Raw genomic sequence first — 16,524 nt, 5'->3', positions numbered from 1 at the left:
CAACGAGAACAGAAAGTCCCACAATCCAAAGGAAAAAAAAAAATTTCCCAGAGGAAAACTGAAACAGCATGGTGACAGTCTAAGAAGCTAGAAGAGTCAGGAGTATTAGACGAGGGACCAAATGAATGAAGACTCTTCATGTAAATGGATTATCTAATTAGTAGCTGGGGGTCTGGTATCCTGAGGGGCAACAGTGACAGCAGAAGGTATTAAAGCCTGAATGCAGGGAATTAGGAAAAGGACAGCACTGAGGGTTAGAAACCCCACAAGGTAGGGGAAGGGTGACAGGAACACAGAAATGGGCACAGCGGGGGCACCAGTTTAGATTGAAAGGGGTACAGTGCCATAGGGATATAGGACCTGTGCCAGAAAGTGTGAAGGAGACAGGCATTACAGTTTTTGGAGTGAAAATTCAACAGGGACCCTTACTGGAGGGCTACCTAACCCTTTCCAGGTCTGCAAAAGGATGTAGATGGCTGGAGTAACAGGGATGGTTGGGTGTAGTCAGGGACAGGATCTACAGTGATGCATGTAGGTTTCATTAGGTGCCACGGCATCTTACTGCAGGCAGCATGGTACTGGAAGTCCAGCCTGTGTGATGGGTGTCATTTGCATGAGATTAAAAGAACACACACACACACACCCTTTTTTGGTTTTTTGAGAGTATTTCCCTATAGTACTTCAGGCTGGCCTTGAACTCATTATGTAGCCCAGGCTGGCCTTGAACTCATGATGATCCTCCTGACAGCCTCCTAAATTCTGGGATTATAGCCATGTGCCCCTGTAGCTGTAACATTAAATACATATAAGGCACTAATCTTGGGTACATCTTGGAGGTTGTCTGCATGTGCAAGCACAAGTCACATCACTATACAGAACATTTTGGCATCAGAGGAGATTACCTTCTGCCCTGTCCAGCCCATGTATCCTGAAGGGTAACCTGAGTTCTGACATCTGTCATCAGTTTTGTCTGTTCTGGAACTCTGTCTCTGTGGAATCCTGCAGTATGCACTTTTTGGTCTGACTTTTTTCTTGTAACGTAAAACTAAATGAATTTGTCCATGTTGTGCATAGCAACAGTTCCTTATTAGTGGATGGTAATTCATTATGCATATATTACTATTTATGCATTCTGTTTGGATGAGAAGGTGGGTTGCTTCTAGGTTAGAACAAAAGTAAACATAAATATATAATTCTTTAATTTTTTTAAAAAAATGTATTTGGCACAGGGTCTCCCTACGTAGCTCAGAATACTAGTGATCCTCCTGTTTTCAGCCTCCCCAGCATGGGGATTACAAGCGTGCACCGCCATACCTGGACTTGCTTAAACTTTTGTTTGTTTGTTTGTTTTTGTTTTTTTGGCAGAACCGGGGATTGAACTCAGATCCCTGAGTTTGCCAGTCAAGCGCTTAGCCTACTGAGCCATCTCCCAGGCCCCTTTTTTGTTTTTGTTTTGTTTTTGTTTTTGTTTTTGTTTTTGTTTTTGCTTAAATTTTTTAAAAAGAATTTTCACTATCTTACTCTGACACATGTCCAGGCCCTTGCACAGGCACCAAGCAGAGCAGCGCACCACTTCTGGGCTGTGTGGACTCTGGTCTCCCCTGGGCCCAGCGTTCAGGGCATTAGTTTCCTGGGGAAGTCAGTTTCCCCTTGAGTGGGGGAATGGGCACTGAACCTGGGAGGTGGGGGTTCGTCGGACACCAGCCTCCTAAGACTTAATTACTCCCTCCCTTCTAGCCACCTCTGCCCTGGCCACGGCCGCCCTGATCCTTCCTGATCCCACAGCGGGGCTCACCCGCAGCCCCCCATGAGCGCTCCCGGCTGACCGGTGGGGGCCGCGGTGGAGCCAGCACGCCGCGGGGGCAGCGGGGCCATGGCCTCGCTGGACCTGCCATACCGCTGCCCCCGCTGCGGGGAGCACAAGCGCTTCCGGAGCCTGTCGTCGCTGCGTGCGCACCTGGAGTACAGCCACACGTACGAAACACTGTACATCCTCTCCAAGACCAACAGCATCTGTGATGGCGCTGCAGCAGCTGCCGCCGCTGCCGCCGCGGCCTCAGGATTCCCGCTGGCGCCCGAGCCCACCGCCCTGCTGGCCGTGCCCGGCGCCCGGCGTGAGGTCTTCGAGAGCACATCCTTCCAGGGCAAGGAGCAGGCGGCTGGGCCGGCGCCCGCCACACCACACCTGCTGCACCACCACCACCACCACGCGCCCCTCGCCCACTTCCCCGGCGACCTGGTGCCCGCCAGCCTGCCCTGCGAGGAGCTGGGGGAGCCAGGCCTCGTGCCCGCCGCCGCTGCGCGCTATGCGCTGCGCGAGATCGAAATCCCCCTGGGGGAGCTCTTCGCCCGCAAGTCCGTGGCGTCCTCGGCGTGCTCAACGCCACCTCCTGGGCCTGGCCCTGGCTCTTGCTCCGGCCCTGCTTCTGCCTCGCCCGCGTCCCCCTCGCCCGCTGATGTGGCGTACGAGGAGGGCCTGGCGCGCCTCAAGATCCGCGCGCTGGAGAAGCTTGAGGTAGACCGGCGGCTGGAGCGGCTGAGCGAGGAGGTGGAGCAGAAGATCGCGGGCCAGGTGGGCAGGCTGCAGGCCGAACTGGAGCGCAAGGCTGCCGAGCTGGAGACTGCTCGCCAGGAGAGCGCGCGGCTGGGGCGCGAGAAGGAGGAGCTGGAGGAGCGCGCCTCGGAGCTGTCTCGCCAAGTGGACGTGAGCGTGGAGCTGCTGGCCTCTCTCAAGCAGGACCTGGTACACAAGGAGCAGGAGCTGAGCCGCAAGCAGCAGTGAGTAGGCCTTCAGGGCGTGTGGCGATGTGTCCCTGTGTCACTTTGAGTGCCTGCACGTGGCCATGGCTGTGTGGTATGGGATCTGTGGTGAGGAGCACGAAATGGTGTCTCCTGTGGGGCCGAGTGTTGTGGTAGTGTTTGGAGCCACATGCTTGTCTGTGAAGACTGCCAGCTTCTTGTTTTACGCTTGTCACTGTAGTTGAACCCAGGGCCTTCACACTGAGCCACATTCCCAGCCTTGTCTTACCAAGTTGCTAAATTGTTCTGCTTGAGCTCAAATTTGCAGTCCTCCTGCCTCAGCTTCCCAAAGTGCTGGGGATTAAGAACATGTGACACTTCCTGGCTTAAATACCATGATTTAAAGGACTTTTGGGTTTTTTGTTTGTTTGATGTTTTCTTGGGCCTGGGATTTGAATCCAGGCCTCTACTTAACACTGAATTACACCTGTAGGCCTTTTTTAATTTTTATTTTCGATCCTCCTGCCTCAGCCTAGAACACTGGGATTACAAGTATATGCCACACGATTCCCAGATGACTGCCTGTTTCATGTCCTTCTCTGTCCCAGTCAAGGCAAGCGCCTGCATTTGAGCACCATAACTTCTTCCCTTTTGCCCACTCACAGCCACAGCCCAGGGGGCCAGGGAGATGGCTCAGTGGAATAAGCACTTGCCTGGCAAGTGCAAGGACCTGAGTTCAATCCCTGTTACCGAGGGGAAAAAAAAAAAGAAGCCACAGCCCAGTTTTCCCCCTCTCCTGTTTCTTTTATCAAATTTTCCCATCTGCCAAATCATTCCTAAAAGCTTGCAAACTTGATGTTATTCCCCTCATCCCTTTAAGCCACTTCCCCCTTCTCTCTTCTCCTTACAGAAAAAGAAAAAAACCTCCTTGAGAGTAACCCATCTACTCCTAGTCTCCCATTTCTTTCTCGGATTTTCTGTAGAACCCATTCTGATCAGGTTTCCACCTCTACCTCTGTCCTCATGTCACTTCATGTTGGTGAGGCCAGGTCTTCATCTTACTCAAGTCCATCAGCATTTGACTCAGCAGATCCTATAACACTTTTCTTCACATAGCTTCCAGGCTGCTATCTCTGGATTTTCTTTCTTTTTGTCTGCTCTTTCTCAGTCTTTTTTGTTGGCCTCTCCTCACTTCTCTGGTCTTGCAGGATGTAGGATTATGAACCATGCAGATGTTTAGCTGTTTCCACTTTGATATCAACTCTGAAGGCGGAAGTTTTCTGTTTGTTCACTAAAGCTTCCTAGTCCCTAGACCAGCACCTGACACCTTGAAGGTGCTCAGTAAGCACTGAACAGGTGCGTGAGATGCACGCACTTGAGAGGACACACACAGAACCCTACGTGTGCTGTGTGTCGGTGCAACTGCTGGCGATTGGCACAAACTCTGCTTCTGCGCTGAGTGTGAGTGTCTGTGCTGATGGGATGATGTATTTTGGAGTGTTTCTGAAAGAGTGTGTGTCTGATGTGTCCGTGTGCCTGCGCCTCCAAGGTTTGCGTGTCTCAAACTGCGTGTGTGCCTGAGGATGTGTAGAAAAATGTGTGCTGGGCCAGCCAAATAGCTCAGTGGAGTAAAGTGCCTGCAAGTAGGCGCAGGGGCCAGGGAGTCAATCTCCGGGCCTGCTGTGTTGGCCCCACCCCCGGGGTGTGGTGAGACAGCAATTGAGCCTGGGCATGGTGACGCGCACCTGTTACCCCAGCTCTTGGGGGGCTGTAAACAGTTGGATCACTACGAGTCTGATCTAGTAGTGAGACCCTGAACACTCTGTAGATACATTCCTGAAATACAAAAAAAAAAAAAAAAAAATGTGTGGGACTACACTGGTGGCTCCATGTAGGGCTCCACGTGGCAGTGTGTTGGGGTAACGGGGTATATCTACAGTCCTGTATGAGCCAGCATGTCCAGGTATGAGTAGAGGTATGGGCCCTGTGTGTGCCTGGAGGTATTTGTGTAGGATTGTGTATGCTTCCAAGTATTTCTGTGTAGAGCAAGAGTGTCATGTCTAGTATGAGTGTGACTATGTGTGTTTGCACTTCTGTGTATGTGTGTGTGTGTGTGTGTCATTGTGTGAGGCTGTGTGCTAAGCCTGTTCTGTATGGCTGGGCCCTGTGTCTTCCCACTAGCCGGACTGTCCTCCAGAAGGTGGGGGACAGCCTGAATGAGACCCTGGGGTAAGAGACTGCTCTGGGCCCAGGGAGGTGGTGCAGATCGACCAGTTCCTGAAGGAGACGGCGGCAAGGGAGGCAAGTGCTAAGCTGCGACTGCAGCAGTTCATTGAGGAGCTCCTGGAACGCGCTGACCGAGCTGAGCGGCAGCTGCAGGTCATCAGCAGCAGCTGTGGCAGCACACCCAGTGCCAGCCTGGGGCGTGGAGGTGGGGGCAGTGGCCCGGGGCCTGGGCCCCGGGGCCCAGGCAGAATGGTGAGTGCCCCTTGCCCCACCAGCCTCTCACCTACCCCCACAGCCTGCGCTCACCTGTAGTCTCACACCCTCTGGAGTGCTTCCCCTTTGGCTGTTCCTTTGAGAGCAGACCTAGGCCTAAAGTAGGGGTACAGGAACAGGGCGCCTCCCTGATTGAGCAGGAGTGCCAGTCTGTGAAGCCATAGGAAGGTGTGGTCCAGCAGCCCAGCCCTCGGATCCATCTCTGCCCACCCCTGCAATGAGAGCCCATCACCCACAATTCAGAGTCTGGGTGCTGGGCGGGTATGGGGAGGGGCCTGGTGGACCTGCCTGTTTGGCTATCTGTCTATTTGTCCATCTTTCCCAACTTTTTTTCTTCTTCTCTCTCCTTCCTCTCTTCTCTCCATCTTACGCTGTCTGTCTCCTGAAACCACCTGGCCACCATCTTGCCTCCTCTGCCTACCCTTCCTTTTCCACCTGCTCTGGGGTCCGCAGCGAGAACATCATGCGGGCCCAGCCATGCCTAGCACATATGCAGTGTCACGGCATGGCTCTTCTCCCAGCACAGGGTAAGCCTTGGGTCTGGTCTGCCCCACACAGCCCACCCTTGCCCTGGAAAGATGCACTGGCCCATGAGGGCCTCTGTTCTCCCGTGACCATCCTCCATGGGTCACCTGTCTGCCATCCCACTCACAGGGAGTTCGTGGGAAATAGGGTGGTTGGGTAGCCCTTGGCTAATGATAGAGGCAGGGTGGAGGGCTTGGGCAACCTGGTGCCCCCATCCCTCACCATTGGGTCCTCCCTGCCCCAGGGCTTCCAGCCGTGTGCCCGCTGCATCCCAGAGCTCAGGCTGCTATGACAGTGACAGTCTGGAGCTGCCCCGGCAAGAGGAAGGGACCCCTGAGGACAGTGGCCCTGGGGGTTTGGGCTCACGGGCCCAGGCTACCAACGGTGCCTCCGAGCGGTCCCAGGCCCCTCGCAGCTCAGGCCTGCGGCGCCAGGCCATCCAGAACTGGCAGCGCAGACCCCGCCGACACAGTACTGAGGGTGAAGAGGGTGATGTCTCAGATGTGGGCTCTCGAACCACTGAGTCAGAGGCCGAGGGCCCCTCAGATGTCCCTCGCTCTGGACCTGCTGTAGCTGGGCCACTAAGCAGCTGCAGGCTGTCTGGTAAGTCTGGGAAGGGGATAAAGAGGCTGCCTTCCCCAAGACTGGGCCTCCCCAGGCAGAGACAGTGAATCTGCAGGACTTTTGCATCTTTTTTTTTCTTTTTCTTTTTTTGCATCTTTTTTCTTACAAAGTACAGAGACTTTGTGATGGGACTGCCATGGCATAGGGTATGCAAGTCCACCTTTAAAGGGTGTGCGTGGGGGGCCCTGGAGCATGTAGAAGAGTCTCTGGGTATCAGCTACAGACTCAGCAGCCCCTGGCACACCCGGCTGTGCACATCTGTGAGTGGATTAGGAGGTTCAGGGTTAGGGTCAGGTGTGACACTTAAAAAGGTTTACAGAGGAAGGGGTACCTGTTCTTAATTTGTAGTTATGGGCAGGATACCATACAGGAGGGGAAAGCAGAGGCCCTTTGTCCTCCCTCCCAGTGCACTTGTCCCCAGCATGGGTCTCTGGAGCTGTTCTTCCTGCAGCTCCTATCCTGCCCAGGCTCCTGGTTGACACCCTCACACTGGCCTTTGTCTCCACTGTCCCCTTTGATCTCTATTCTGCAGCCCGCCCTGAGGGAGGCAGTGGGCGAGGCAGGCGAGCTGAGAGGGGTAGTCCTTCACGCTCCAATGAGGTCATCAGCCCTGAGATCCTCAAGATGCGAGCTGCCCTGTTCTGCATCTTCACCTACCTGGACACACGCACACTGCTGCATGCTGCTGAGGTCTGCCGGGACTGGCGCTTCGTGGCCCGACACCCTGCTGTCTGGACGAGGGTGCTGCTCGAGAATGCCCGAGTCTGTTCCAAGGTGCCTGCCCCTGCCCTGCTGGGAAGCCACCTTTTCCCCTGGCAGAACCTGGACCTCACAACCCTTATAGCACCCTACCTGTAGTCCGGCCCCCAGCAAAAGCTCTTATGGAGTCTTCTATTTGGGGTTCCATTTCAAGCCAACCAAGTTCAGGCCCCTTTTCTCCAAGAACCCTCTCTCCCCACAGTTCCTGGCAATGCTGGCTCAGTGGTGCACGCAGGCTCACTCACTGACACTGCAGAACCTCAAGCCCCGACAGCGGGGAAAGAAGGAGAGCAAGGAGGAGTATGCGCGCAGCACCCGGTGAGGCCTGCAACCAAGTGGGGCTGCTTCCCAGGGGAGGAGGTGACGGTGGGCAGCTCCTTGACCTCTTGGTTGTCCCCAGGGGCTGCCTTGAAGCGGGACTGGAGTCCTTGCTAAAGGCAGCGGGGGGGAACCTGCTGATCCTGCGCATCTCCCACTGTCCCAACATCCTCACTGACCGTTCACTCTGGCTGGCCAGCTGCTACTGCCGTGCCTTGCAGGCCGTTACCTACAGGTGGGTCCGTCCCACCAGAAGCAAACCCATGTCCTCTTGGCCTTGGGCCTCAAGGATCCCTAGACACTGCATGACTGTCCCCCGGGTTCTCAGGTAGAGGGACCTAAGAGCTCTGTGGCCCAAGGGAAGGAACCCTTGGCAGGAGCCACCACGGTGGGCCCCTCCAGTTTTTTCTTTTCAACAGGAGTGCCACAGACCCTGTGGGCCATGAGGTCATTTGGGCCCTGGGCGCAGGCTGCAGAGAGATTGTCTCCCTCCAGGTGGCACCACTTCACCCTTGGTGAGCCCACACGGGTGGGTGGGGAGGGGACCTGGTTGGGCCTGGTCTGGGACTGAAGACTGAGCAGATATGAGTCTGTTCTGCAAGCTGCTGGGGAGACAGATTTGCTCACATGAATAATCTGTGCGCTGAGCCCTGGGAGCAGAGCTTTGAAATCAGACGTGGAGTTCAGCCCTAGCTTACAGGTAATGCCACTCTGGACAACCCAACCGTGTCTGTTTCTTACCTTACAAAATATGAAGGTGTATTAAGTCCCCAACTTTGTGAAGGGTGTTGCCAAGTCCAATGAGATCATATCCCCAGAGCCTGCAGGGCCTACAGTAAGTGTTCTGGAAATACTAGCTAAAAACAACACGTTTATTTGACACAGACAGTTCATGGTCATTGCTTAATAGCTACTTACTGGAGAATCCAGGATGTGAAGTTACCCTCCCTCTGTTTTGAGCTGCTCAAACATCTACACTTTTCTGTGCCCTGCACCTTGCCCTTCAAGCCTTATCTCCATGTATCAGCATCTCCCAAGTCACCCAATGTGCCTTCACTAACACCTTGGGGAATCCATCCTACCACTCCTGCCTTAACTCCCACTATACCTAGCCCTGCTGTTTTTCAGCCTTCTTTAAAAGGGTCTCACCATGTAGTCCAGACTGACCTCGAACTGGTAGCAATCCTCCTGCCCTGGCCTCCCGAGTGCTGGGATTACAGGTGTGTGCCACCACACCCAGCTACTGCAGTCATTTCTGTTTCAGTCTCCTACAGTAGAACCACACTGTTCTCAGCAGATTTGCTGAGCTCAGGTCTGCTCCGTCATCAGCAGGATCTGTCCACTCCATCTGTCACAGAATGTCCATTTCTATATCCCTGGTACCAGATACATGGCATGTGCCAAACAGTTGTCTGCCACCTGCATGTGGATGAGGGACAGTGTTCAGAAAAGGGCAAGTGTGGTGTGGAGTGGGGTGGGCAGACCAAACCAAGTCCAAAAAGGCAGTCTGGGAAAGGCCAGAAAGGGCCCTTGCTCAGGGGTCTAGGTTTTTGCATTTTACCTAGAAAGTACTGGGAAGCCGTGGGGGGGGGGAGTTGGCTTTTTAAAAGGGGAAAGCGATCAGACTGCTAATGTTCGGTGTAATAAATTGTCTATACTGAGAACTGGGACCCTGTCTATATTGTTAGCACTGCACCAGGGCCTGGCTCAGTTGTTCTGTCATAGTAGACACTTGATAACCATCTGCTGATTGAGGCTGAGTGGCTCTTGGAATGAGTGGGCACTGTCAGCCGTGCAGAACATGAACTGGCAGGGAAAATGGTAGTAACCTAGAAAAATGCCAGTGGGGGCCTGAACTGTGCTGTAGTTTCTCAGGAGCCAGAAGCTGCAGGATGTAGTTGTTGAGAGGGGAAGAGTCAGATAACGCCAGTTTCTTGACTTACCCAGCCGAGTTGTTGGCGGGATACTTGCCAGGGGCAAGGAGGGGTCCCCAGGGAGGAGCATATTTGGAACGCTAGGCGTCCAGTGGCCTCACTGATGTGTCCTCTCCATTCTCTAGCCAGCAGCCTACTCGCTTCAGTAATCGATGCCTGCAGATGATTGGCCGTTGTTGGCCACACCTCCGGGCCCTAGGGGTTGGGGGCGCCGGCTGTGGGGTCCAGGGCCTGGCATCACTTGGTGAGTTTCTCCTGGGACTGGGGTGGGTAGTGATGAGAGGCAGGCAAGAGTCCAAGTCTACCCTGTGAAATTCCACATGGCTTGAGGCTGCAGGCAGGGTGGTGTCAGGGGAACCAAGGGCACTAGGCAGGAGGTGACATGCAGAGTTTGTCAGCAAGGCCTCTGTTCTTCTTTCTAGCAAGAAACTGCATGCGGCTACAGGTCTTGGAGCTGGACCATGTGTCAGAGATCACCCAGGAGGTGGCTGCTGAGGTCTGCCGAGAAGGCCTTAAGGGACTGGAGATGCTGGTGCTCACAGCCACCCCTGTCACCCCTAAGGCCCTGCTGCATTTCAACAGTGAGTACTAGGGGAATGCAGGGCAGGGGATGGCTGCCACCCATCACCATGCCCCTGCAGCAAGTTAGCAGAACCAATTCTCTATGCCTCCTGATCAGCAGGCACCAGCACTGGGGGTACACTGACCTGGGTTCTCTCCTGGCTTAGCTACCAGTGACTGCCTTCTCAGGCCAGTGTGATTTCAGATCCTCTAGTGTCTGGTCCAGTTCCCCAGACACCTGCTGTGCCATGTACTTCCATTGGCCTTCTGTGAACCTCTAACCAAGACAGATGGGTTAGGAGTATGTTTTAGAACAGGACTGCCTTAGGTTCCAGATCTGCCTCTACTCCTCGTTAGCTATGTGGCTTTCAGAGAAATTACCATTCAAAATCTTACATTGCCATCTTCTAGGACAGTGATGGTGAACGTTTTAGGGACCGAGTGTCCAAACTGTAACCCAAACGTACAATTAAACCTGAATAGTATGGAGTTAGTTTAGAAAAACAATTCCTGTAACTCATGATGTCATCACAGGCGGGCTCTGCATGCTTGCTGTGGTATACATGCTCGAAGTTTCCCATCAGGGTCCTAGAAGAGGGAATGGTGATAGTAAAGGCATAATATGTGTAAGCCCAGGATAGTCGGTGGGTCAAGGATTTTTCTCCTGGACCCCTAATTATACCTTCTCTGTCTCCCCATCTCCTTCCTACCAACCATTTTCAGTCACTCCTCAAGGTGAGGACATGGGTATCCAGCTTAGGCCACTCCTGCCCAAACGAAACCATCACTCATGACCATGTGGTCCCTGGGAGGCTCTGTGCCCAGATGTTAGCTTCAGGACCCTTTATTCCATGCCCCTTCAGTGTGTCCTGTGGTGAGGGCACTACGTATTCTCCCAACTCATGCTCCAGGTCCCTCGGCCCCTGCTGCTCCACCTTGCCCTACCCTGACGTCATAACCACATCCAGTCCCTTCTGCCTCTGCTCCCATGGCAGTTTGCCGAGTGCTATAGCTGTCCTCTAAGCAGTGGACAGTTACCTATTTATCCTCCTCGAGTGCATCATCCACCTTCTCCCTCATCTTGCTGTATGCCCTGGCCAGAACAGGTTGTCCTTTTATGTTCCCAGTGTGTAGCACACAACTGCTCCTCAGTCGGGGGTCTGAACTCATTCACTAGTGACACGAGGCAGCTCCATTGCCCAGGCCAAACATCAGCCTCCCTGACCCACCTTTTTCCAGGCATTTGCCGGAACCTCAAGTCCATTGTGGTCCAGATTGGGATTGCTGATTACTTCAAGGAGCCCAGCAGTCCTGAGGCTCAGAAGCTATTTGAGGATATGGTGACAAAACTCCAGGTGAGAGATTAGCTTTAAGGCTATCCAAGACCCCAAGTGAAATCCATAGGCTGGGGCTGGTGGCCTGCATGAGCATGGTGGGACTCCATCTGCCCATCTCTGGAGACAACTAACCCAGAGTCTGGTCTGCAGGCCCTGCGGCGGAGGCCTGGCTTCTCTAAGATCCTGCACATCAAGGTGGAAGGTGGCTGCTAACCCGGGTTAGGGGCTGCAGGGCCCCTGTCAGCCCCATGCCAAGGCGCTCTTTGGACTCCAGAGGAACCCTGGTTTGGACTAGACCTTCAGAGGCCTAGTGTTACTCCGGCTTCCAGCAAAGGGTTGAATATCCTGTCCTAGAACAGTGGAGCTACAGGCCTGGTTGAGAACATTGCCTCCCAGGGGCAGGAGTTTGGACATAAGGTGCCCTCCAACCCCTACCCTATCCCCAGCTGGAGCAGCCTCTGGTACAACCATACAGGGAGCTGTCAGCACCAACACCTGGTGTCATTGCCTGGAGGATCTGCAATAACCATCCCAAGGCTCCTCGGCTGCTTGGGCAAAGCCTCTTCCTCCTGAGGCCCTGCCCTGTAGTTAGGGGCTTCTGTCAGGCCCCAGGTCAGAGGGGCCCCACGAGGCAGCTCAGACTCGGCAAGGAGGACTCTCTTCCACTTACCTGTCCAGCCCGCCATGGGACAACCACTTCAGACAGCTCACCTAGGTTCTGGATCCACATTCTCCAGGGTTACCAAGCAGGCCTAGGGCACTGTGGTCAGCAGAAGGCCTGGGGTGCATCCACAGTGGGGTGGGCTTGGGAGGAGGAAAAAGCCACCCAGAATTTCACCCCAGGATGAGATCACTCCTCTCCAAGGGTGAAGGGAATTGCCAGGGGAGAAAACTTACTGCTTAGAGAAGACTTCCTCCCAACCACCACGGAGCTGAATTCAGAGCCAAGAGGTGCATGTTTTCTATACCTACCATCCATTCCCAAGGTTACCTAAGGGAGGGTCAGGTCCCAGCCCTGGGAGGCCCTGTCTGCAATGACAAATTTCCTTCTGATCCAGGTGCTTGGGCAGGAAGCCATGGCCTTTAGTCCCCAAGGCTGTCTGGAAGGGGGTGCTGCACTGCCCACTCAGTTGAGGCCTAGAGGGTGCTTGCTTTGCTTATCTAGCTAGCTTACTGAGGATGTGGCCAAGGAAAAGCATCCTCAGCTGACGTTCCCACTTCCTCTGGTTCCCCCCCCCAAAGGTTGAGGCTGCAGTGGGGTCTTTACCTTGGGGCTTAGAAGCCACAGAATGCCAGTGGTGGTTTTCACTGGCCCCTTTGCACAGTGTCCACAAAACAAGGCTCTGGCACCAAGGCTCCACAGACTGAGATCCCCAGTTCTCAGAACTCCCACAGTGGCTTAGAGGCCAAGGTCCTGCCAATCTTCACTTGGATAGTTACTTCAAACAGCTAACCAAAATCCACCTTAGGGCTTGTTTCCCTTGCTCTACAAGATCAGGTCCCTGCCCAGCCATAGGCTGCTGTCCTGGCAAGAATTGGGATTCTCTCCTTTCCCAGTCTTCTCCAGGGACCCACCTCTGGCCAACCTAGGCTGGCCATCACCCAGCCCTGCTTACCTTGTAACAAGTTCTCCAGTGCTGCCCCCTCTGGGTCCCAGCAGTGCACCCAGCTCCCCTAGTGCTTTTCATCATTAGTCTGACATTTCCTCCTATGGCTTGTTCTATCCCTGCCCTTTGAAGACCTGAATGCCAAGGGTGTCATGTTGCCAACTCCCTATGGTCTTACATGAAGCCTAGGCTGTGTGGCACCCCTGCCCCACCCCTACGACTGCCTCTATCACGTCCCACCTCCCCAGTAGTCACAGAAAAGAACAGCACAACTTTCCTCCAGGGGCCTGAAAGGAAGGTAGAGAGCCACCGGACCTGGCTGTGTGTCCTTCCTTGCCAACTGTACTCCAGCAGCCCCTGTCCCCTCTGATCCCAAGACCAGAGGTGCTGCCCTCCTTGTTTCCTGGACAAAGCACAAAGGGATGGCCTGTTTGGCTTAAGCCTACCCACGAAAGGACTGTGGCTGCCTGAATACACAGCTCTGGGCAGTTTCCTCCTGGGTGGTACTCACTAGAGTGCCACTGGAGTGGTCCTCACTGGTGTCAGCACTGGGGAAGGACAGCGGTCACAGGTACTGAGTAGGTGGGGAGATGTGGTGCTAAAAGGACTGGTATTAGCCTCTTCACATTCCTTCAGAGCACTAGGGACAGGGGGCAGACCCCTCTCCTGTAAAGTACAAGTGCACCTCCCATAGGTCTCCAAGTTCTCCACCCCTTTATCTTCTGGCTCTGAACGAAGGCCATGGGAGTATGTGCTCCTACACAAGTGGCAGGTCACAGCTTCTTTAGACCACCCACCCCGGGCTGGCAATCTCGTGTACACTGGCCTTTGTGCATGCACAGGAACCAGCAGCTTCATGGCACCACCTGATGCTATTTGCTCTCTCCTTAGAGGGATGAGCCCTGCTGCTGAGGGGGAGCTTCTGCCTGCTGGGTGCTCCATTTACTCACTTCCTTGGCAACCACAGAGCTCCAGCTGAGGACAGGGAACTGGGACAGAAAGCCTGGCTTACTTAGAAGCGCCTCATCCTACCTTTACCCACTCAAAGGGGAGTCCTTCACATCTTATATCTAATGAGATGGGAAAAAAAAAATCTGAGGGTACCATCAAGGGAGGCCCTTTCCAGGGACCCCAGGTCTGTGGAGTACTCCCATGAGTAGTGGACACTGGTATCCCCATTACTACTACCCTGCCATACAGCCCAACTCTGGTTCCTAGTTTGGTTTGAGTCCTTCATGCCTCATTCTGCCCGTTCCCCCACAGCACTGGCAGGAAGCAGAGATGCACACACACGAATCCCTGCAAGAAAAGATTGCCTAAATCCCCGCTTTCACTGGCCAAGACAGACTACTGAGAGAACACAGCCACTCGCTTTTCCTAACCCTCAGAGCAGAGGTTAAATCCGTCCCTCAGGAATTGCTTCTGAAGGGGAGAAAAGAGGCCTCCTGTCAAAGCTCACTACTCCAGGGGTTCGCTGTGGCCCTTTGCCTTTGGGTTCTGTCTGCTTCCCTGGCCCTGGCCTCAAGTGTTTTGAGATGTAGAAGGGGAGCTCCCTAGACCCCAATCCCTCCAAGGCGCTATAATGAAGACCTCCCCCGAATGACTGTTGGTGCCAAAGACCCAGTTCCTGGCAAACTGTAGAGATGGTGAGTGGGGTATGGTCCAAGTGCCCAGAAGGGTGAATTCCCACTGATGGGATCTGTCCCCACCTGCCAGTCCCTGATGAGCATTAACTTCCCTCTCCCAGGGGCCTGGCACTTTTCTCTTTGCCCCTGGTGGCCATGCTTTCTCATTCAGCCTTGTACCAGGCCTGCATTTCTGTATATAATGCTGTGTATTGTGTGTATGTATTTATTCCTAGACAAGTGTGCTCATCTGCAGCCCTTGCCTGAGGACAAGGTTTAGGATTGGGTGAAAATCAGAACACTAGGGCCTTCTCCCCAACTCCTTGGGACCTCGGCCAGTCCCAAGACTGCCCTGACAATCAGGCAGGTGCCCCGTCAGTCAAACCTCTGCCACCCCAGCAGGGATCGTGCATTCAGAGCAAAGGTCTGAGGTGATCAGGCCCGCCTCACGGCTAGTCAGTAGGCTTGGCTCTTGAGGGCACCGCTGGTGGGGACCTCTACAACTGGACCCTTAGGCCCCACCTTCCCCACAGCCAGGCCGCATGGGCCTGACCATGAGATGAGTGGGCACTTCCCCCACCCCAAGCACATCAGGCAGAGGGTGGAGAGCAGCTTTTGATTTTACTTTTATTTCTAAAGTGGTGCCTGTACCTCCAGCCCCCAGGGGGCCTTCCCTGGCCCCACTTCTCTGCCCCACCCAGGCATTGCCATCCCAGCACTTTGCTCTACATTACCCATAGATGCCCTTTGACGAATGTACCTGACTGTGTATGTATTTAAAAAGGACTCCCGGGCATCAGAGATTTTATGGCTCTGTATCCAATAAAAGATGGTGAAACTGGTATATCTACCCCAGGAAAGTAAATGTCATGTGGCCGGGTTTGTCATTTTGTAACTACAGGCTTTCTGCAACTAAAGTGCACTGAGGTAGGAAGAAGGTTGATAATCCCACAGAGTAGAGAATTGGAAAGACCTGCCTCAGGCCTGTGAAGAGTGCTGCAGGAAGGCGACCCAAGCCACATCCCCACCTGCTTTCCTTCAGCATCTGCATCCAAACTGCCTCAGAACAAGACATTTCTCACTGGGGAGAAGCCACCTTCAAAGATAAACCTCGCACAACAGCAGCAGGAGTTTCCCACTCCCAACCTCCCTGCCTGGTTTGGCTACCTCTGAAAGCAATGCCCAGCCAATTAGGGGCTTTGCCTAGGGAACACCAATCTATTACCATGGCTTGACCTGGATTTAACCATTTTAAAAAAAATGGGCTTGTACAATTAATTGAATGGCTAGGGTCCTAAAACATTCAAAAATGGCAGAAAACAGATATTCAGTGAGTCAAGATAACACCATTTGCCTCCAGCTCCAATAATTACTAAGAACAGCTCCAGCTCTAAGAGCAGTTATCGGGACCAGTTTAACTGAGGTGGATTATCTGTGCCAGTCACTCCAAATTTTGACTGGTCACATGAAAGCAGAATGTACCCACAAGGTCACTGGTGACTGAAGAAAAGACTGAGCATATACTCTCTCAGCTCCCTTCTCAATGTGCTCAAGAGGTCACCAGAATTGAGCATGTGATCTCCCCAAAACACTCCTCCCAAAGTTGGAGGGGAAAATCTCTGAGCCAAGAGAATGTGAAGATGGAAGCACAGCAACACTAGAGAAGCCCTGGGAGGCAGAGCTAAGTAAGATGCCAGAAGGAAAGGAAGCAACTCCACATATTCTAGCCACTTTTGGGATGAAGAATGCAACCATTAAGGGCCGGCCAAATAGCTCTGTGGATTAAAGCACCTGCAAGCAGGCACAGGAGCCTGGGGTTTGATCCCCAGGCCTGCCATGCTGGCCCCGCCTCTGGGGTACATTGACATAGCAATTGAGACTGGGCATGGTGGTGTGCACCTGTAATCCCAGCTCTTGGGAGGCTGTAAACAGGAGGATCACTACAAGTCTGACCTAGTAGTGAGACCCTGAACACCCTGTAGACCTCTCCCGGAAA

General features: G+C 53.8%; 1 protein-coding gene across 1 annotated transcript; it reads left to right on the top strand.

Annotated features, from left to right (window-relative positions):
• The first annotated feature begins 1,873 nt into the window (after positions 1-1,873).
• On the top strand, positions 1,874-11,559 carry Fbxo41 (F-box protein 41). The gene is made up of 12 exons (XM_004634091.1): positions 1,874-2,778; positions 4,992-5,217; positions 5,692-5,765; positions 6,008-6,366; positions 6,920-7,161; positions 7,349-7,464; positions 7,547-7,699; positions 7,884-7,979; positions 9,524-9,642; positions 9,821-9,979; positions 11,199-11,314; positions 11,447-11,559. The coding sequence occupies exons 1-12, from the start codon at positions 1,874-1,876 to the stop codon at positions 11,507-11,509; spliced, it is 2,628 nt and encodes an 875-aa protein (XP_004634148.1). The 3' UTR covers positions 11,510-11,559.
• Positions 11,560-16,524: the final 4,965 nt, after the last annotated feature.

The sequence above is a fragment of the Octodon degus genome, unplaced genomic scaffold (assembly GCF_000260255.1).
Source record: "Octodon degus isolate 3935 unplaced genomic scaffold, OctDeg1.0 scaffold00058, whole genome shotgun sequence".
Taxonomy (NCBI): Eukaryota; Metazoa; Chordata; class Mammalia; order Rodentia; family Octodontidae; genus Octodon; species Octodon degus.
Note: the sequence above shows the minus strand (reverse complement) of the source record. Positions and strands in the feature narration are given on the sequence as shown.